The sequence below is a fragment of the Grampus griseus genome (genome assembly GCF_964374135.1).
Source record: "Grampus griseus genome assembly, chromosome: 9".
Lineage (NCBI taxonomy): Eukaryota > Metazoa > Chordata > Mammalia > Artiodactyla > Delphinidae > Grampus > Grampus griseus.
This window is the reverse complement of record NC_139003.1, coordinates 37,135,469-37,156,001: the sequence shown is the minus strand read 5'-3', so window position 1 is coordinate 37,156,001 and position 20,533 is coordinate 37,135,469. Positions and strand designations below refer to the sequence as shown.

At 37.6% G+C, this 20,533-nt stretch overlaps 1 protein-coding gene across 1 annotated transcript in view; it reads right to left on the bottom strand.

Moving 5' to 3' along the window:
• Window positions 1-20,533, bottom strand: part of DOCK4 (dedicator of cytokinesis 4) — a gene marked incomplete at its 5' end in the record, with an annotated part of 331,569 nt that overhangs the window by 82,304 nt on the left and 228,732 nt on the right. The window contains one exon of the mRNA XM_082661517.1: window positions 11,010-11,108. Within this exon, the coding sequence (XP_082517643.1) occupies window positions 11,010-11,108 (99 nt within the window). The remainder of the gene's footprint in view (window positions 1-11,009; window positions 11,109-20,533) is intronic.

The window sequence follows — 20,533 nt, the reverse complement described above, 5'->3', positions numbered from 1 at the left end:
GCTGGTTTGCTACCCTTCCCAAATGTTCCTTTTTCCTTCTCTTTCTCATGCACAGTGGAAATGACTTTTGGTTTTTCTTCACAAGCTCCAAAAATGTAGGTTTTAGAAATAAAATGGAAAACTAGTTAACAGAAGATTAGCAGGGAAATGTATTTTCTTTCTTCTATTACAGTGTCCTAAACTTCAGAACTTTTCAACTCAAGAGAACTGTAAATGGTCCTGGTTCGATTTTGCTTTCCTTTAAGTGGGTGTCAAAATTGAGAAATGTTTTGCTTAAGATGATTTTATGTTCATTAAAAAGCATCTTAAGCAAAAATCCCATATTTCTTAGAGGGCATTCTGAAGATGCAGTATTAATGGGATGCATGCAGTTTTATAGAATCTGAGGGTCCTATGCAGAATAAATAGAAATAATGGATGTGCGCTAAGCTGAGCCCAGTGACAAGTCCTTAGAAGCTAAGAGAGTGTCAAGGTATTCTTCACAGAGATGCCATACCAGGGGGAGTGGTATTTACGGAGATGTTATCTTTAAACAGATCACCTGGAAACACTCTTGACAAGAAGCTATTGTCAGGCATGGAAATATTTCTTAAAACGTTACAAGAGATAGGTTCAAAGTGCTGGAGCACATTATATTTAACAAGGAATCAAGAAGATAACACACCGTAGGTAATGAATAAAATGGAGCTTGCCCTACTCCAAAAGAGATTGGCTCAATCTAGCTATCATTTAGATTTATTAACTAGAAAACTTAAAAAATTTTTTTGTAACTTAAGTACTGCTAGGAAAATATATTTAACAATCTGATTGAAGGCAACAGTATGGTTTTGCTTAGAAAAACACCCCAAACACATGAGTTTTATTTATCAAACCCAACAATACATTATGTTAAGCACGTAAGCTGCTTGAACATAAGATTACGATTGTCACTCATACCATCAGAAGACAGAAAGATAGAAACTAGAAAACTAAGAAACAGGTGGGAGCTGTGTGTGTGTGTTTACATATTCTAACAGCTTTGATCAAACCCATAAATATTTTGACAAGAATTTATTTTAGCTTCTTTGGCTTCAGCACACATACGTTGATGTGTAGTACGTGCCATGTGCAAACATGCCCAATAGGTCATCTTTCTTTAAATGGCCAGACAGATCCTCCCTGTGTTGTCAGAATCACCAGTTTCCCAAATGTATTCTACTACGGGGTCAGATAATTTTGGGAAACACCTCCCATTCTAGCCCTCCCTTGGGATAGGAGGTCATTAGCTCACTAAAACTGTGAGAAGCCCTTTTTAATGCATTTCTAAAACTTATTCCAAATGGTTTTCTGGTTGACTCTTTTGAGTTTCCCAGACATGAACACATATAATCCCTGAGAAAAATGATGTTTGCATTTACCTTTCAAAGTGTTACAGCTCACTTTAGTTTCCTGTCTTGTTGCATTTGCTTAGATAGATATTAAAGAAAAAATCATGAAGGTGGTGAGTTGCTTGTTTTTTCACAGTCTACAAGTACTTAGGAATAGTTTAAATAAATTCTAAAATACTGATGTTTCATCTTTTCTCCTCCAATCTTTTAACGGAATTGGAAATTGGAGGCAGCACCCTTTGCGGGGGGAAATAGGAGAGTGTGATGTCCATTGCACTGAGAAAAAAATTGGCTGAAAAATTGGCGGCAGGAAGCAAGATATCTATCTTCTGGGCTAGCAACTTGGATCATTTTTTCGTAGTGCAGGGGACAAAGGTGACGTTATTCCAGGTATAGGAGCGGAGACAGACAACCTGTTTCTGTACCGTCTCATTTTTTTATTCCCACTTATCTCACAAAATATAATAAAAGGCGTGCCAGCATGGGACCTTGTGCCAATGCTTATGTATTGACATCAACCTTTATTTCCCTGAAGAAAACTTTTCAGTGTCTCAAGTAGGTTTCCAAGCTTTATCTACCTTTACAGAACCAAGGACATTCATTTGTAGAAACCATACAATGAAAATAAAAGAACATTATACTGAGAATCAGGAAATCTAGATTGTAATCCTGCCTCGGTCATTAACTGGCTCAGTGACCTTGTTAATTTATTTAACCTCTCTGGAACTGAGCTCTGAGGAGAAGATTAAAAATAATTAATATGATCACGTATCTATTCATACAGTATGCAAACATGTTTCTTATTTCTCAACTGTAGGCTAACGTTTTAGCAGATGGTAACACAAACACCCTCCACTGTGGTACTTACATGTAATTTAGTTCAGCAAGTATTTCTTGTCAGCTGCCATGCGACAGGTTACATTTCAAACTCAGTTCCAATGTTTTAAAGCACTAAGACCTGAACGCTAGATTCAGCATCCCCTCCCTTCCCTCCCCCAATACAATGGTATTTCCTTGTCTGTTCTGAGTACTTTTCAGCTCTGATTATTTCACTAAACAAGAACTTCTGCATAGATATGTGAAATTATTTTGCACACATAACGATAACTGAATAACAGATTTTTTTATAATCTAGAAAAAGAATACTGGTGTGATAATACTCCTGTTTGGACAGCACACAGAAATAAGTGTTTCATATGCCATCATTTCAAAATTGGCCGCCTGGGAGCAGTTTCTTTTCTGTTTGTTTACTTCAAATAGCACAACATGGTTACTTAACTGTATTCCGGTAATTATTCAAATAAGGGTTCAAAATAAAAAAAGACAAACAGGGAGGTGTTATTTTACAAAAACACTTTTTCTGCAGTGTAAAAGGTTCAAGTAAGAACGTTCATATGAAAACCTTCAAAAACAATAAAAAGTCTCACATTCAAATAGAAAAGAAAGCCGGAGCAGTTGTTATGATGTTACATTATCATTAACACTTATTCATTTATAAATATCGGGTCCTTTAATATGTGCCGGGCGCTGTGTAAGATGCTGGGGACACCTAGTGGGGTAAAATATACTCTTTCATTTATTCATGCAATAATATTTATGGAATGCCTGCAACATGCCACACCAGAGTTAAGTTAGTTGAATGTGACCTTTGCCTTCCTGGAGCTCAGAGTTTTGTGGGAGAGACAAATGCTAATCTATTTATGCACGTGGTACAAACCAGGATACATCTGAGGGCCAGGTATTCCACACAGAGGGAAGGGCACCTCCAAGCCTCAGACTCAAGACAGAGGTTGCCCAGGCTGCAAAGGGGAGTGGCAAGAAATGGGGCTGGTAGGTAAGTAGGGATAAATAAAAGATGGATAGGGACTTCCCTGGCCGTCCAGTGGTTAAGACTCACGCATTCCAATGCAGGGGGAGGGGGTTCAATACCTGGGTGGGGAACTAAGATCCCACATGCCTTGTGGCACGGCCAAAAATTTAAAAAAAAATTTTTTAAAAAGATGGATAAATAGAAAGATAATGATAAATAGGGACAAATCAAAGCTAAATAAATAAATACAAGGTAAATAAATCTCATACCTTTTCCCTGGTAAGCAGTTTGGAAATTTATCCTGAGGGCGATGTGGAGACACTGAGGGGCTTTATGCAGACATGTAAGAGGATCAAATTCTGGTTTTACAAAGATTTTCTGACTACAATATATAACACATTGTTTTGTGTTTACATGTACTATAGTACCAGAATAGCACAGACAGAAATCAGGTGTATGAAACAGAACTGGGGAGGCACAGAAGGAGGCCTTTTGAGATCATGAAACTTGAGTTAAGGGATTTGGGAAAAAAGCATCATGAGGTACGTAGACAGCCTGCGACACTGTCTCCTTATGTCAAGAGCAATGAATGGGACAGAGCCTTCTAGATACACATTTCCTTTACTTATGATTTAGACTATAGTCAATCTTATTTTAAAATTTTGCCAAATATTTCAAATGTGTAACACCCTTGATGCAAGGTCTGAATTCAATTAAAGAGTGTTAATAATCGTTATCACATTGAAACTAATATCCTTAAAATTGACTATTTAAGTACATCATGCAAAAATAACTCTCAAATGGTCCTCAATCCTCAAGAACTATAGAACTATTTTTCTGTAATAAAATAAAGACTATAAGTTGAAATAACTGTATGGAAAAAGATGGCTTCTGAAGCAGAAAGACATTTATTATGAGGGTTGATTCATTCAACAAAGATTTAATGTTCCAGGCTCTGTGCTTAGGACACAAAGACAGAGCCCCTACTCTCAGAGAGCCCACAGTCATCAAGAATACAAGGAAACAACAAATAATAACATGTATTGTTGCACATGCTGTCACAGAGGGGGACTGCAGTCTATGAAGGCTTCATTTAAAAAAAGTGATACCTGGGCCGGATTTTACTGCAGGAGCTGAAATCAGGGAAGGGATTAACGGGGTACAAATTAGGCAATGGACGTGAGGTGTGGTGGAATAGGCATTTCAGGTAGACAAAAAAAAAAAAAAAAAAAGACCCAGAGGAATTAAAAATTATCTATATGGTTTGTTAGGAATATACACGTAATCGTAGTAATCTTAAGTGACTGGAATGAAAGGTATTTGGAAAGGGATGGAGGACAACGAGGATGGAAGGTAGACTGAAGTTAAGGAAGACTTGACGAAAAGACTGGACTTTGTCCTGCAGTTAATGTAAAGTCCTCAGAGTTTTAAAGTTGGCCTGAGACTTGATCAGATATGATTGTTGAAAGCTAGTGGGCCAGTATAAGGGAGACAATGAAAGGTAATAATAATGTTGTACATAACTTCCAGAACATGTACACTGTCAGGCTTAGAGCAAGATCACCACAGTTCTATATGAAAAGTCACAATCAACAAAAAACAGGAGTCTTACTGCTCTCTATATGCATAAAATGCCAGGGATATGGCCCCAGTAGAAGGTAGGTGTAGAATAAAACATTACTGACTACAGAAGAAGGAAAAAAAAACCCTAATCACTGCTTAGTTTTTGCTTTTGTTCATTTCTAAAATAATGGCATGTTCTAGAGAAGGAAGGAAACAATGCAGAGGACCAGCGCTCAGGTCCGCGCTCCTACACACTTCAGGCGACGCTGTGACTCACAAGTACTTGAGGACCAAGGAGAAGAAATGGCCTACTGTTCACAATGCTGGAAGCCACTCCAACAGTAACCCTGGAGACACCCAGGTTCTCCAAGCAAGAATGAAGTTTAAAACTGCACTAGGCTTAGCAGATACTTGAGAATTACACACTTTCAACCTTCATTTTGACTTAGAGACCCATGGGGAAACGCTAGGCCAAATCTCTCTTTGAATTGATAAGAAGAGAAAAAAAGCAGTGATGCTAGGCATAAAGAACAACCAAAAAAAGATTCATTTGAAAATCTCAATATATAATTTGTCAGCATCAATTAAGATTAAAATGTATATATCCCATGATCCAACAGTTCTACTTCCAGAAATTCATGCTACAGCAATAAGGGCACAAATCCATAGAGATATATGTATCAAGATGTACACCACAGTATCCTTTCTAATGGCAAAAATCAGAAACATCCTGAATGCCCACTAAAAGGGAAATAATTATGGATCATCATATAATGAGATTCAGAAGAATGAATAATGTACTGGGCTATATAACGTCCATGGTATATTACTGTGTGAAAAGACGTGCAACCAGTATGATTCCATTAAAAAATGCGCGTGAGGATACAGCATAGAAAATAGTCTATGAGGATACACCCCTATGTGTTAACAGCAACTATCTCTGGGGAACAGAATCATGTGTGTGGAGGAAAAGAGGACATACGCTTTATTACTTTAAACCAATAGGGTTATGTGGGATTTTTAGTGTCTAATCCCAATAACAGTTATCATTTTTCATTAATATCACTCTATTAAGTTGTACCTTTCCTTACTGATCATTCCCTTATTTACTCAATTTCTAACCTAAATGTAGATACAAAAAAATCTGCCCCCCCAAATCCCAAACTCTCCCTCTGCCAATTTAGCCTTTTTAGACGTCCTCACTTCATGACTAGAACTACCTCATTACTTTTAAAGAGCTGACAAAGGAAATGTTATACAATTTGATAGCAAAGATTTTCGTTTAGGGAAGTTTATTGAAGTGTAGGCAAAAGCTGAGTTTAGCTGCCTGAGCAAAGAACTGAGACGTTAATAGAATTCCTAGCCCTCGCAATTACTTGGGAATGATGATAGTATCAATCTTCATCGCAAGGGGTAGTGAAATGAGATGCTGCAAGAAAAGAGTTTAGCGCTGCATCTGCTTCATGGCTGAGGGAGTGGGGCTGGGGAGGTACTACGTAACTGTTAGCCATTATCACTCTTGTTGCTTATACATATCACACTCATTTACAACTTATGATTTAGATGCCCCGATAACATTAAGGCATTAACAGAGATCGGTTTATTAGTCTTGATATTCCCAACATCTAGCCAAGGTGCTCAACAAATGTTTACTGAGTCAAGCAACTGACATAATAAAATAATAATAATAGTGCTTACCTCATGGGGTTCTTTTCAGGATTAAATGAGTTAATATTAATCAGCCTCTTAGAACAGTGCCTTACATGTACTAAGTTCTATATAAATGTTTGCTGTTTGAGGTCGTCAGTTCCTTTACCACAATACCCAAACCCCACAGTCCTCTAAGATTTTTGGTTTTATAATACATTTGGCAGCAAAACCTTACCCAAACTACTCATAGTCTTTATTTATCCCACCTAGAGCGAATATTTTATTTAGCTGCAGAAATACTGAGATGTTTGATTATACAGTTGACCCTTGAACAACATGGGTTTGGACTGTGCAGGTTCACTTATACAAATATTTTTTTCAATAGTAAATACTACAGTACTACACGATCTGCAGTTGGTTGAATCCGTGGATGCAGAGCCATGGATGTGGAGGAAACATGGATAGAGAGGAACCACGTGTACAGAGGGCTGACGCTAGGCTATATGTGGATTTTCAACTACACATAGTTCAAGGGTCAGCTGTAGTTGCTACCCCCAATTCTACTGGAGGTGCTATATGATACTATACAGTATATGTGCCATATTATCTTTCTGAAATCTCAAAAATTCTGATTTCTGCAATACATTTGGTAGAAGGACTTCAGACAAGGGACTAGAGATCAGTGCTATCATCTTCAGAAAATCTTGTAACATAGATTTCAGTACCATAAATATGGATACTTGACTTTCAAGAAAATTGAGAACAGGAAAACTTTACTTGTTAAAAGGTGGTATCTGAACTTTTAAAATACAGATTAAAACCAGCTGACTAATTAGCCTTTAGTAAAATAAATGCCCTCCAGTCTGCCTTCACTCCAGTTATCCCCCTTCCATTCTTACACTGGGGAAGGTGTCCTTCCTCCCAGTCAGTCCTTCCTCCCAGTCAAGGCTAATTAGGTCCCTCCTGCTGCTTTCTTAGAGACCTCCCCCTGTGAGTTAGGACCTCTTTTATCTTCAGTGTCTCCCTCTCCACCAGCTCTGATCATTTTTATTTAAATATGTTTAAGTCTCCTCCATGATAAATATTCCTCTGACATCCCGAGTTCTCCTTCAGTAGATACCTTATACTCCTCTTCTTGAAACACTGTCTACATCCACTATATCTTTTTCTTTTTTTTTTTTAAAATTCCTCAGTCCATGACATCTTGGCTTCTACCCTCACCAATGCATTGAAAATGCTCAAGTTCACCAAACATTCGATAATTCAATAGTGCAACCAGATAGGTCTTTCTTAACACAAATGTGATCGTGTCTGTCCCTTCTTAAAACCCTCCATAGTTTTCCAATGTCCTCAAAATAAAGTCTATGCACATTCACAGAGCCTTATGTCTTACATCTCTCTTCCTCACACTGTACAGTCGGTCTATCAATCTACAAATGTTGCCTGAATGCCTACAGCATGCTAGGCAAGTTCTGCGATCTGAGGATACAGCAGTGAACCAGCCGTCGTTTCAGACATCAAGAAGTTTATAACCTAGTAGCTAGGAGTTGGGGATACAGATAAACAAATAAACAAAAATATTCCAGATTCTAATAACCGTTATAAAGGTGGAATGGCAACTGTGGTCTGTCAGTTAAGGATATTCAGGTGATGTTTTAGTTGAGAGATCTGAATGTCTCAGCCAAAGATGGACAGCACACGCCCACCCAGCTCTCAGCTGAGACCTCCCTTGGGGAGTTTTCCTCTAGCCTTGAGTTGGGGCTGGCAGCAATCCCTAGATGCTCCAAAGCACTGTGTGCTTACTCTGTGTCTTCACCACTCTCGTTTGCCTATGTTACCGCCCATTACCAGTTTGACTCTTCCCCCTATAGGAACTGGCCTTTTTGTTTCTGGTTACATAATAATGCTGGTAGCACTTGGTACATCGGAATTGCTCAATCTGAAGGACAGATAGAGTAATTAATATTGTTAAAAAAATTTCCTTGGCCTGAAGGCCCAGGTTTTTTTCTTATTTTTTTTTAGGCCCGGCTACTTTGAAGTGGGAAACATGTGTCCCTTGAAAAGGTGTGTGGCTGACTGAAATGAGGGAAAGCCACATAAAACACTTTATTCATTACTTTCATTTGCTTTATTATTGTTAATATGACTATTAAAGCATAAAACTCAATAGCTAGATTAAACAAATCATGTTTTTCAACTTATGCTTTTCTACTATTTTTTTCTCATTCCCAGGACCTGTGAAAATACGTAATTTTTCCTATGTGAAATTTTGAAATACGAAGTCGTAGACTTCTTGAGTAAAACCTAATGGTTCCTCAGCTGCGTTAAATATTCAACTTGTGATGAAAATTAATAACTGCACGATTATTTTCCTTTTTAACCATATGGGTTTCTGTATGTAAGTGGGTAAGTTCTAAGATCTTTATCCATTTTTAATTCTAAACTCAAGATTAAATATAAGCACGAAAAACATGATATTTTCAGGCTTGGGCACATGCTAATCAACTGTCAGATTACATCTGCCCAAACCTATTCTTTGTTTCATATGACTCAGCTTGTCAACTGATCCAAGGTAACTGAAAGATTCTCCTGAGATGATACAACAGTTAAAAGTCAAAGATAAGTGATCCCTATGCGTTATCTATATTGAAAAAAATCTAGAAATCTTCCTCTAAGGCACTATGAAGGCTTGTAATCATGCAAACGTTACACCTATAACCTATAGGTGCCTATAACCACTGTCTTATAATTCTCCATCCCCAAGTGATAGGGATAGAGTAGGATAATTAAATAGTTTGTTTAGCAATCCCACTAGGGAAGGGAATTTTAAAGAAGTCTGGGAGACTGTTGTAAGCTAATGACCACTCAACAAAATAATCCAGTAACCTAGCAACAATCTATACTACCTTTTAGGAAGAGCAGGTGCATTCAAGGGCCAGGCACACTCAAGCCACAAGTCCTGATAGTTAAAACACAAGAGAGTAGGTATGGGATCTGAATCATGTTACACGAAGTCAGGGAATTAATGGTCCTTGAAGACTAGCAATCTGCATGTAGCCAAGACAGGAATATAGGTGAAAGGGGAAAGAAACCAGGTGAAGGGGGACATTATACCAAAATCTGAGATGAACTACCATATTTAAGTATATGTTAATACCCTTTTGCTAATACACATATGATTTAAATAGCGCCATGACAGTACCGGTTAGACCATAGGGGGTCAAAGGAGGAACTAATGATGTAAGCCTTGACATCTACCCAAAAATGAGGAAGAAGGTCGTCTTCTCCCCTCCCCACTTTTTCTTTGATTATAAAAGTGTAGCCCTCTTTGTTCTTGGGGCCATGCTCCCTTGCTGGCCAGCTTCTATCTCTCACAAGCATCCTATGCTAATAAACTCACTCTTTGCCTATAGCTTTGCCTCATGCTGACTTCTTTCTCTTCTGAGACAAAAGAACCTGAGCTTCAGTAGGTCCTGATACCAGGTGAGTAGTTTCAATTAAAAGACAGTGGGTTCAAATGTAAAATAGATAGCTAGTGGGAAGCAGCCGCATAGCACAGGGAGATCAGCTGGGTGCTTTGTGACCACCTAGAGGGGTGGGATAGGGAGGGTGGGAGGGAGATGGAAGAGGAGGAGATATGGGGATGTATGTATATGTATAAGTGATTCACTTTGTTACACAGCAGAAACTAACACACCATTGTAAAGCAATTATACTCCAATAAAGTTGTTAAAAAGAAAAAAGACAGTGGGTTCAAGTCCCCTCCTAGGTCAGAGACGGTGCGTTTAAGTCCCAATCTGCGGGTGACTTGGGTTCAAGTCCCAGACCGTGGGTTCGAGTCTCAATCTGAGTTTTGGCTGGGTTCAAGTCCCATCCGAGAAAGAGTATGGTTTCAACAGCACTTAAGTGACCCTTCCATTTTGATGGTTTATGTATGAAGCTGTCTAGAAACTGAAGCGATGGAAGAGAAATAAAAGTAAATACGGACAGAAGATAGGTCATTCCTGTGACTGAGGACAATCAGTTTCTAAGGTTTTAGTGAACACCATGAAGGAAGTGTTAAAGTCACCTAAATCTTAGCAAGGATTGGATTTTTACAAACCCAGCATCAATATCTTCCATTTAATGTCACTGTCAGAGTAGCACAGCATATTGATTAGACCAAAGCCCACAGAGAATGGCAAATACAGCTCTGCCTCCCTAGTCAGAATGTTGTAGCCAGAACTTCTCACTGTGTTTTTAGAGGGATGAAATCAGCTAATATTGTAATACATACTCCCTTATCTGCTATTAAGGCAATATTTCTAAGTCCACTTAACTAGACTCAGTCTATTTGCTTTTGTCTCATTAGTTCTGTTATTCTGTTTCTAGGTTACTGGACTTTGATGGCAGGCATTTCAAATCCTATATGCTTGTCCAAAGTAAGAATTAATTGCTTGGCTTGAGTACAGAAATTTTAAAGAATCAAGACAGAAGAGCAAATCTGTGCATAAATCTGATAAAAAACAGAATTGAATGGAATCAGGTAAAGCAATTGTCAAAAACCCATCTGAACCATGATGAATAAGAACAAGAGAAACTAAAAAGATATATTAGACACTTTAAAAAATGCCACTTACCCTTAGTTCCTCTTTCGTATTGAAACTATCAAGAAGCTGTTGATAATGTCTATCTGTCATTTGCCGTAACAGGGACAGGAGACAAGCAACAAACTCCCCCTGAGAGAAAAAAAAGGAAGCATGTTTTTTACTAAGTACATAAAAAAACATCAGTAACTTACCTTCAACTGATCTCAAATAGAACACTTGAAAAGAAAACCCACTATGATCCAAATTTACCCTATGATGTTGTCTTAATCTAAATTAACCATAATATTACAGTAAAATTTCTCCCTGTAATGATTACCATTTACTTGGTACACATGCATTTTAAAATTTAGAGTGGGGACTTCCCTGGTGGCACAGTGGTTAAGAATCCACCTGCCAATGCAGGGGACACGGGTTCAATCCCTGGTCCAGGAAGAGCCCACATGCCGTGGAGCAACTAAGCCCGTGTGCCACAACTACTGTGCCGCAACTGAGCCTGCAAGCCACAACTACTGAGCCCATGTGCCACAACTACTGAAGCCCGCATGCCAAAAGTACTGAGCCCGTGCGCCTAGAGCCCATGCTCTGCAACAAGAGAAGCCACTGCAATGAGAAGCCCGCGCAACACAATGAAGAGTAGCCTCCGCTCACCACTACTAGAGAAAGTCCGCACGCAGCAACAAAGACCCAACGCAGCCAAAAATAAATAAATAAATAAATAATGAAAAAATAAAATTTAGAGTGGATTTTTTTTTAACTTGGGTGGAAGCTTTTCAGTAGGGAAGTAACTCCACACACTTAAAGAAGATAATGTACTGAGGCTCCTGACCATTTATTAAGCATTTACTATGTCTTCACTCATTATACTGTTTGAGCCTCATATCAGTGTTATAAGGTAGGGGGTATAATATTAATTTTTCTTTTTATTGAAGTATAGCTGATTTACAATATTGTGTTAATTTCTGCTGTACAACACAGGGAATGCTAATTTAAAGAAAGTAAAATGTAGGTTTGGTGGGCTAAAAGACTTGCCCAAAGTCACACAGCTAGAAACTGGCAGAGCTGCAGTTATTCCTGCGGTTTTCTACTCCAAAGCTCTTCCTGTACCTTCATGCTCCATTTTTGAACTCACATGACCTTCTCCAGCTCATCAGTGTTCATCTGCTGACTTGTTGGGTGTCAAAAAAGCCATACATTGCATAATGTTTGTTTCAATCTCCTTTTAAGAACAGTTTAGTTATTTTTTTAAATTTATTTTATTAAAGTCTAGCTGATTTACAATGTTGTGTTAATTTCTGCTGTACAGTAAAATGAGTCTGTAATACAGAACATATATATACACACTTTTTCTTATTCTTTTCCATTATGGTTTATCATAGGATATTGAATATAGTGCTATATGGTAGGACCTTGTTTATCCATCCTGTATAAACTAGTTTGCATCTGCTAACCCCAAACTCCCAACCCACCCCTCCCCCATCTCCCCTCCCCCTTGGCAATCACAAGTCTAAGAACAGTTTAAGTTAACTGTGATTCTTTTGTGCTTGGGTGCTACGTGATTGACTCCTACAAAGTCCAAATCTTAAAAATTAATAATGAAAAAGAAAAAATATACATAGCATCCATAGATTTGAAGACTTATAAAATTGCTATCACTTGTATTTCCTGATGCATTTCTAACTTAAAATATATGTTTTCAATGCAAACTTTTTTGCTCAGCAAAGAATTTATCTACTTTTAGTTACATTTAAAACAATACAAGCACAACAGGAGAAGTAATCAGTGGTAATTGACTGTGCATTTAGAGAAATTCAGTTTAATTGGGAATTGGTTTCTTTGAGTTTACATGGAAAAAGATTACAGGCTCACATGTAAAATCTGAGACTAAAAGCCCTGAGTAATCGGATTTACCAAGAGAGGCAGCTAAGTCAGGACAGTCAAACGTATCCCCACCAAGGCCACGGGAGGCCTGAGGATGCTACTTAATGGCCATGTCAGGGTAACCAGAGATGCAAGCTGGCTCCTTGCATGTGGATAATCATCTGCAACACACAGATATGACAAGTAATTATCCCTACATATTTTTTAGGGCAAATATTTAAGAACTAACCAGTATGGGCTAGCAGAAATACCCTCTAAGCTCAACATATTACTTTGTTAATGCACAAAGGAATCCTTAATACTTAACACAAGAAATAGAAAATTTAAGGGCACAATCATGAATATTTTAGTGTATGTGTATGAAGAAATAACCCAAGGCTAGGAAGAAACTACTTGAAAGGACTGGGAGCTCATACATGACTGGTGCTCATATATGACTGAGAATAGTGTTTATTCTCACCAGTCAGACTGAAAAATCCTCACTACTAATAGGGCATCAGGGCATCAGTTAGAGTACTAAAAGTACTCTTTTCCTCAGTAGTGGGGAAAAATTACTCCTAGAATAAATGCTGCTCTGATCCTACCTAAAAAAGTTCAAAAGCAAGACCTGGAACAATCTAACGTCCCCAAGAAACTGCCATCCTCATCCCACAGCAAAGGTCAAAGATAGTTTTTGGAATTAAAAAAAAATTCACCTCCCAACAAGGTAAAATTTACAATGTCTGGCGTTCAATAAAAAATTACTAGGCTTACACAGAAATAGGAAAAAAAATGATGAAACAAATGAGAAGAGAAAATAATCAATCAATAGAAACAGACCAGAAATGACACACATAATAGAATTAGCAGTCAAGGACATTAAAATAGTTTTTAGTACTGTATTCTATATATTCAGGAAGCTTGAGGAAAGACTGAACATGTTAATTAGAGGCATGTAAGATTTCAAAAGGAACCAAATTAAACTTCTAGAGATGAAGATTGTCATGTATGAGATGAAAATTCACTGAATGGGACTAATGTCAGATTAGACTGTGGACAAAGAACGTCACCTGCCGTTTCAGTAAACAAAGGCTGTTGAGTCATCATCTACTACAGCCACCCCTGATGGTGCACCCTGAGGGGAATTCAGGATGGAGAAAACAGGATACTGGTCCTAGATAGTTAAGATGGATATCAAAGGAATAATTTCAATAAGCCCAGACTCTTGAATCTTCTCATACATAGAAAAGCACTAAAATCATTTACTTGAGATGTCTGTTTTTTGTGATTAGCAATAATCTTTCGATGTTCGACTACATTTTTTTTTTTTTTTCAGTAAAAACTCCTATATATCCTGGTTCCTCCCTTACCTCTTTGGGACAGTCCCTCAGAACTATCTGAGAGGCTGCCATCTGGGGCTATACTCCTCAGTAAGTCCACTAAATAAAACATAATTCTCAACTTTTAGGTTGTGCATTTTTTTTCAGTCAACAGACAATATAGAAGAAGACAGCATAATAGATATCCTCCAAAATGAAACAGAGGAAAAAAAAAAAACTAAAAGAGAAGAAAAAAGCACAGTGAACTCTAGGACAACTTCAAGTAGCAAAATATATACGTAATTGCAGACCTCAAAGAGAAGGGGTCAGAAAAAGTAGTTGAAGAAATAAGGGGAAAAAATTTCAGATTCTTTGAAAAGCATAAACCTATATATCAAAGAATTTCAACAAACCCTAAGCATACAAAGCATGAAAAAAATTACATCAAAGCACAACATAGTAAAATTGCTGATAGCCAGTGATAAAGAGAAAATCTTAACACCAGTGAGAGGAAAAAAAAGACACATTATATCCAGAGGAAGAAAGATAAGGATGAGAGATTTCTCACTGGAAACAATACAAACTAAAGATAAATATGAGAGATTTCTCACTGGAAACAATACAAGCTAGAAAACAGTGGAGCAACATCTTTAGAGTACTGAAAGAAAACAACTATCAACCAAGAATTTGTTACCCAGTAAAATTCTTTCAAAAACAAAGACAAAATAAAGACTTTTCAGACATCCCAAGACTTAAACAGTTCACCACTTCTACTCAACATTATAGTGAAGGTTCTAGTAAGTGCAATAAAGCAAGAACAAGAAATAAAGAAATACAGATTGGAAAGGAATTTTAAAAAAATGGGGAGGGGGAAGGGTGAGCTGTGACGGAGCGAGAGAGAGTCATGGACATATACACACTAACAAACGTAGTAAGGTAGATAGCTAGTGGGAAGCAGCCGCATGGCACAGGGATATTGGCTCGGTGCTTTGTGACCGCCTGGAGGGGTGGGATAGGGAGGGTGGGAGGGAGGGAGACGCAAGAGGGAAGAGATATGGGAACATATGTATATGTATAACTGATTCACTTTGTTATAAAGGAGAAACTAACACACCATTGTAAAGTAATTATACCCCAATAAAGATGTTAAAAAAAAAAAAAAAAAAAAAAAAAAGCTGTCTTTATTCACAGACAACATATTTGTGTACAAAGAAAATGCTACAGAATCTACAATGAGCTACTAGAACTACTTAAGTGAGTTAATCAATGTTTAAGAATACAAGTTCAGTGTACAAAAATCAATTTTCTGCATAATGAAAATGAACAATTAGAAATTGAAATTTAAAATAATATAATTTATAATACCATTAAAATATGAACTACTTAGTGATATATATGACAGAATATATGTAAGATCTGCTGAACACTACAAAACCTTGATGAGAGCAATTAAAGATGACCTAAATAAATAGAGAGATATACTATGTTCATAGACTGCAATTCAATATTGTTAAGATGTTAACTCACTCCAAATTGATATATAAATTCAATGCAATCCCACTCCATATCATAGCAGGTATTTTGGGGGGCAGAAAGTGACAAGCTGATTTTAAAATTCATATGGAAGTGCAAAGGACCTGGAATAGTGAAAACAACTATGAAAAAGAACAAACTTAAAGGTCTTAGACTACCTGACTTCGAGACTAAACTATAACACTAAGGTAATCAGGATACTGTGTTACTGATGTCCAAACAGAAAAATAGATAAATAGAACAGAAAGCCCAAACCAGAAACAATCCAAACGCTCACGAACAGGTGAATGAATAAACAAATTATAGCATATCCATATAATAAAATACTATTCAGCATTAAAAAGAAATGAACTACTGATAAACAGAGTAACACTGATGAAACTCAAATAATTATATTGAAGAAGTCAAAATGCCCTCCTCCTTCACCATTCCCCCAAAAAACCAACAACAATAACCACATACTGTATGATTCCATTCATATAAAAATCTAGAAAATGCAAACTTATCTATGGTAACAGAAAGTAGGTCAGTGGTTGCCTGGGGATGAGGTAATGAAGAGGGGCAAGAGGGAGGGAATACAAACAAGCACAAAGAAACTTGCAAGAGTAATAGACATGTTCATTATCTGGATGGTGATGAAGGTTCACAGGTATGTATATTATGTCAAAATTTTATCAAACTGTAGACTTTAAACACATGCAATTTTTTGCATGTCAATTATATCTCTAAACTTTAAAAAAATAAGACATTATGACAATATTATCATTTATGGAACTATGTGTAAGTTGCTGTATTTTGATTATATTATCAAGTTTATCCCTCACTAGAGCCTTGTTGGGTGGACACTATTAACTTAACGTTACAGTGAGATCTGTTAAAGTTAATAACATATTTATCCCACGTTCCACAGTCAGAAAATGGTGAAGCTGGGGTGTTAACCTAGGTATCTCTGGCTCTTCTTCCTGCTGCTCAGACTGATTTATTTTATTGAGGAAATATAACTGAGCTTGGGGGTTATATTTCAAATACAGATAGGTATATAAGAATCTGTCTGTTGATAACCAATGTCTGTACCTTTTAGCCTGTCTTATGTCTTGACATGAAAATGTAAATCTAGTTGGTAGAAATGCATTCAATGTTTCATCTCTTAGTTTTTCTACATCCTATCTACACTGTCTCCAATGCAGCTACTAGATCAATATTCTTATTTATTTCAACATACATTCTGTGAATAGTGAAATATCTTAAATGACATTATTTTTAATAATTTAAGCAATAATAAAAATTATTCAAAAGTGAATAGACTTTCATTAAATCTTTACAGTCACCATACCTAGGAGAATACCTCTTTGAATCCATATCCTATTTATATCTGTCACATCTGGTTTACGCCTAATGCAAACAACTTGTCATCCTGATATCTAATCTTGGCACAATTAAGACATGTTGTCAATCCCAATATTTACTGTACAATGTCATTTTATTTATTCACGTCATCAATTTAGGAACTCCAAGCACATTTAACCCTGTTAAGAGGCCTAGACGTCCAATATTTTTTACCCGTAATGTAACTTTGTTTCTAAGAGATTTTTAAGTGTCTACATGAAAACCCTAGACTCACAATTTATTAAAAAGAATAAATAAAAAACCGCTGTTGGCCAAGATTCACTTCATTTTAGTGCTGGAACTTTTTAATGTACAAATCACCATCAGAAAGAACTCTATGCTATAGTGGCTTACATCCATTTTACAACTAGATTGAGCACACTGGGCATTTCCACCAATAACTGTGAAGAAGATTATTAGACGGCTACAACAGTCTTCAAGAAACCTTCTATTATACATACCCACAATTTTCCCCAGAAACATCTCACAGAATTCTCCTGCCTTCTTCTCCTTCCCCCAACCACAGCCCATGGTGCGCAAAAACTTTCAATAAATGCAGAGTATATCTTAGACGTGGCTCCTGCTGAACTGAGTCACCCGCACTATAAATGGTGCTGAACAGAATTATGGGCAAAGAAAAGAAGCATTTATCACTTGTAAGGAACTGTGGAGTCCAATTAGTTTGAGGGTGTGAACAAACAGCCATGTATGCCCCTTTATAAAATCTGCTTCCACATACAATTAGATGTTTGAAAGGAACCGATTACAATGGTGCTGCCTTTTTTTTTTTTTTTCCAGCTAGAGAGAGTATTTTAAACCTAAAAGAGCAGTTGGTAGAAGAACAAAAAGTACAATCCTTTTAGATAGTAAAAATAAGGCTACTATTATCTGGAATTATGACAAGAGTGGAAGCCGGTCATCCTGTTGGTGTTACTGGGAGGCAGGGTGACAGCCGTGGTACTCACAGAGAGCTGAAACACTTCACCACGACACACTGTGGGACCGACTTTTACCTACATTATGTCTGCTTATTGTGGGCACCTTTTCTGTAAAGACTGAAGGGTGCTCAGGGTAGGACTGCCATGTAAAGACTCCCTATTCAGAAAGCCTGTTCTCTAAATAAGAGAAAATGATGAAGAAATTAGACAGGTCTTCAGTGCCCAGAGAAATGACCTTGTCAATGACCAGAACATATTTCTCACCATAGAATTCATTATAATGCAAGCGCTCTTTACAGGAAACTGCCCTGTTTGCTATAAGAGCAGGAAGCCCCTTTTCTTGTCACTTTAGCAAAGCTATATTGTAACTAACTTTTAAACCAGGGACCTCCATGCTCTACTCATCTCCAGCCCAAGCACACATTTCAAATCTTTTAATCACACAATACCTTGCCTAACTTGTCAGTTCTTTCCGTACATCAAAGAAGTAGAAATGAAGAATAAGTAATTAACAGATGACCAGATCTCTTCCCTAGCTTTCCCTTCAGTAATCTCCTGAACAGAATGTGTGACCACACTGTATGAACAAGATAACATTCAGAGGAAGATCACAAGGGAGTTGACAAGCCTGCACACATTGGGGATGGCAATGACTCTGACCCGCATCTCAGTGATGAACTGAGATTACTACCCTGTTTCCCTTTAAACCCTTTCATGGCTGAGCAGAATCTTCAGAGGTGGTTTTTGAGGGATGCTGAGTCCACCATCTCCCCAGATTGCCGGCATTCTGATTAAAGCCACCTTTCTTTTCTATACTTGTGAGTATGTAATTGATTTTGGTTAATTCGGTAACAATAACAACAACAACACAGGTATTACTTCTGTAATAATAATAATAATATTACGGACCACTGTTGCTACCACAATTACTAACGGCTAAAATGTACTGATATTGTTTAAACACTTTTACAGATTTGATGAAACCCTCACACTAACTTTGAGATAAGTAAAATTATTTTCTCTATTTTAAAGGCAAAGAAACAGAGGCTAAAGATACTAGGTAACTTGCCCAAGAGCATGCGTAGTTAATCAAAGGGAAGAGTAGGATTCAAACCAGGTCTGCCTGAGGACTCAAAAAAAAAAAAGAGCCTTAAAGCATAAAACTAAGGTGCCAAACAATTTAAGTGCATGTTTTCTCGCAAACTTCATCCCACATACCTAGAGTGAGCTTGGTTTTTCACACAGCAAGGGGCACAACAGAGCTACGTGGGGGAAGGTTTCACTTTATGTGATTTTCCTAAAATTGTAGCACACCGGACGATCAAACTGCCTGCCCAAATCCATCCACGAGCTTCATGCATTGCCTTCTCAAGTCTCTTAATTTGCACTGATTATTACACTGTGAAGCCCTACAGGCCATGCATGTCCCAGAGAAATTTGGTAGTTTCAACCCTGCCTATGGATACAAAGCAGTTTGAAAAAGTGTTCTAGCTTTTCACCTCGGGCAGTCTTTGACCACATGGAGCATTTCCTATGATTTTGTTTGCTCTGCCATTATAATTTTAGAATTGTGTTCGAGCTGTATTGCCAGGAAGCAGTTGAAATGTTACCATCAAAACCAAAATGAAGGAGTCTTTCTTCTGCTTTTGGGAAGGTGGAGTATATATGTTTTTCCCAATTCCTCCTGCCAAGTACAACTAAAACCCCTCCATTATATATAAAACAAACAGAATACAACTCTGGAAGGTGGAAAGAAAAGACTGGCTAGAGACTCTGGACCCAAGGAAGGACATAGTGCTGAGTTCTCTGGGTTTTCTTTTTGCCTCATATATCCCACCCCTGGAGCCGAAGAAGCTGGCCGTCTTGAAACACCAACTACTGCAAAGAAAATTCCCCCCAAAAGCCTATTCTCTTGGGCCAAAGGATCAGGAAATGGGCAGTTTAAGAAGAAAAAACTTTTAGCAGTCATTGCTCTACTGCAGCTGAATTCTACAAAACACTTTGGCCTTTCTCACACCTGCAAAAGCCAAATGGGGAGCCAGGACTTCCATCCTCACAAGGCTGTGATGAGGCACCCAACATCTCTCTCCAGAGCGGACAGCAAGATAGGGAGCAGGGACTTTCATGACAACTGGTCTGTGTCAGTGAAGACAATGCGAGGAACCTGGACTTCTACCTCTATCTGGCCATAATGAATTGGCACCCAACCCCTTACCCTGCCAAGTCACGTGACATAAGGCCACCTGAAACAGGTGTAAATAAGATCCAGAGTCTTATAATACAAAAATGTCCAGATTTCAATTGAAAATCACTCATCATACCCAAAATCAAGATATAAAATTGAATGAAAAAAGACAAGAGATGTCAACACTGAGGTGATAGAGATGTTAAAATTATCTGACATAACTAATACAAAAATCAACTTAAAATGGTTCATGGACTTAAACGTAATATAGAAAACTCTAACACTTTTTAGGAAAAAAGAACTAGGAGAGAGCCTTCACGATACAGGGCTAGACAA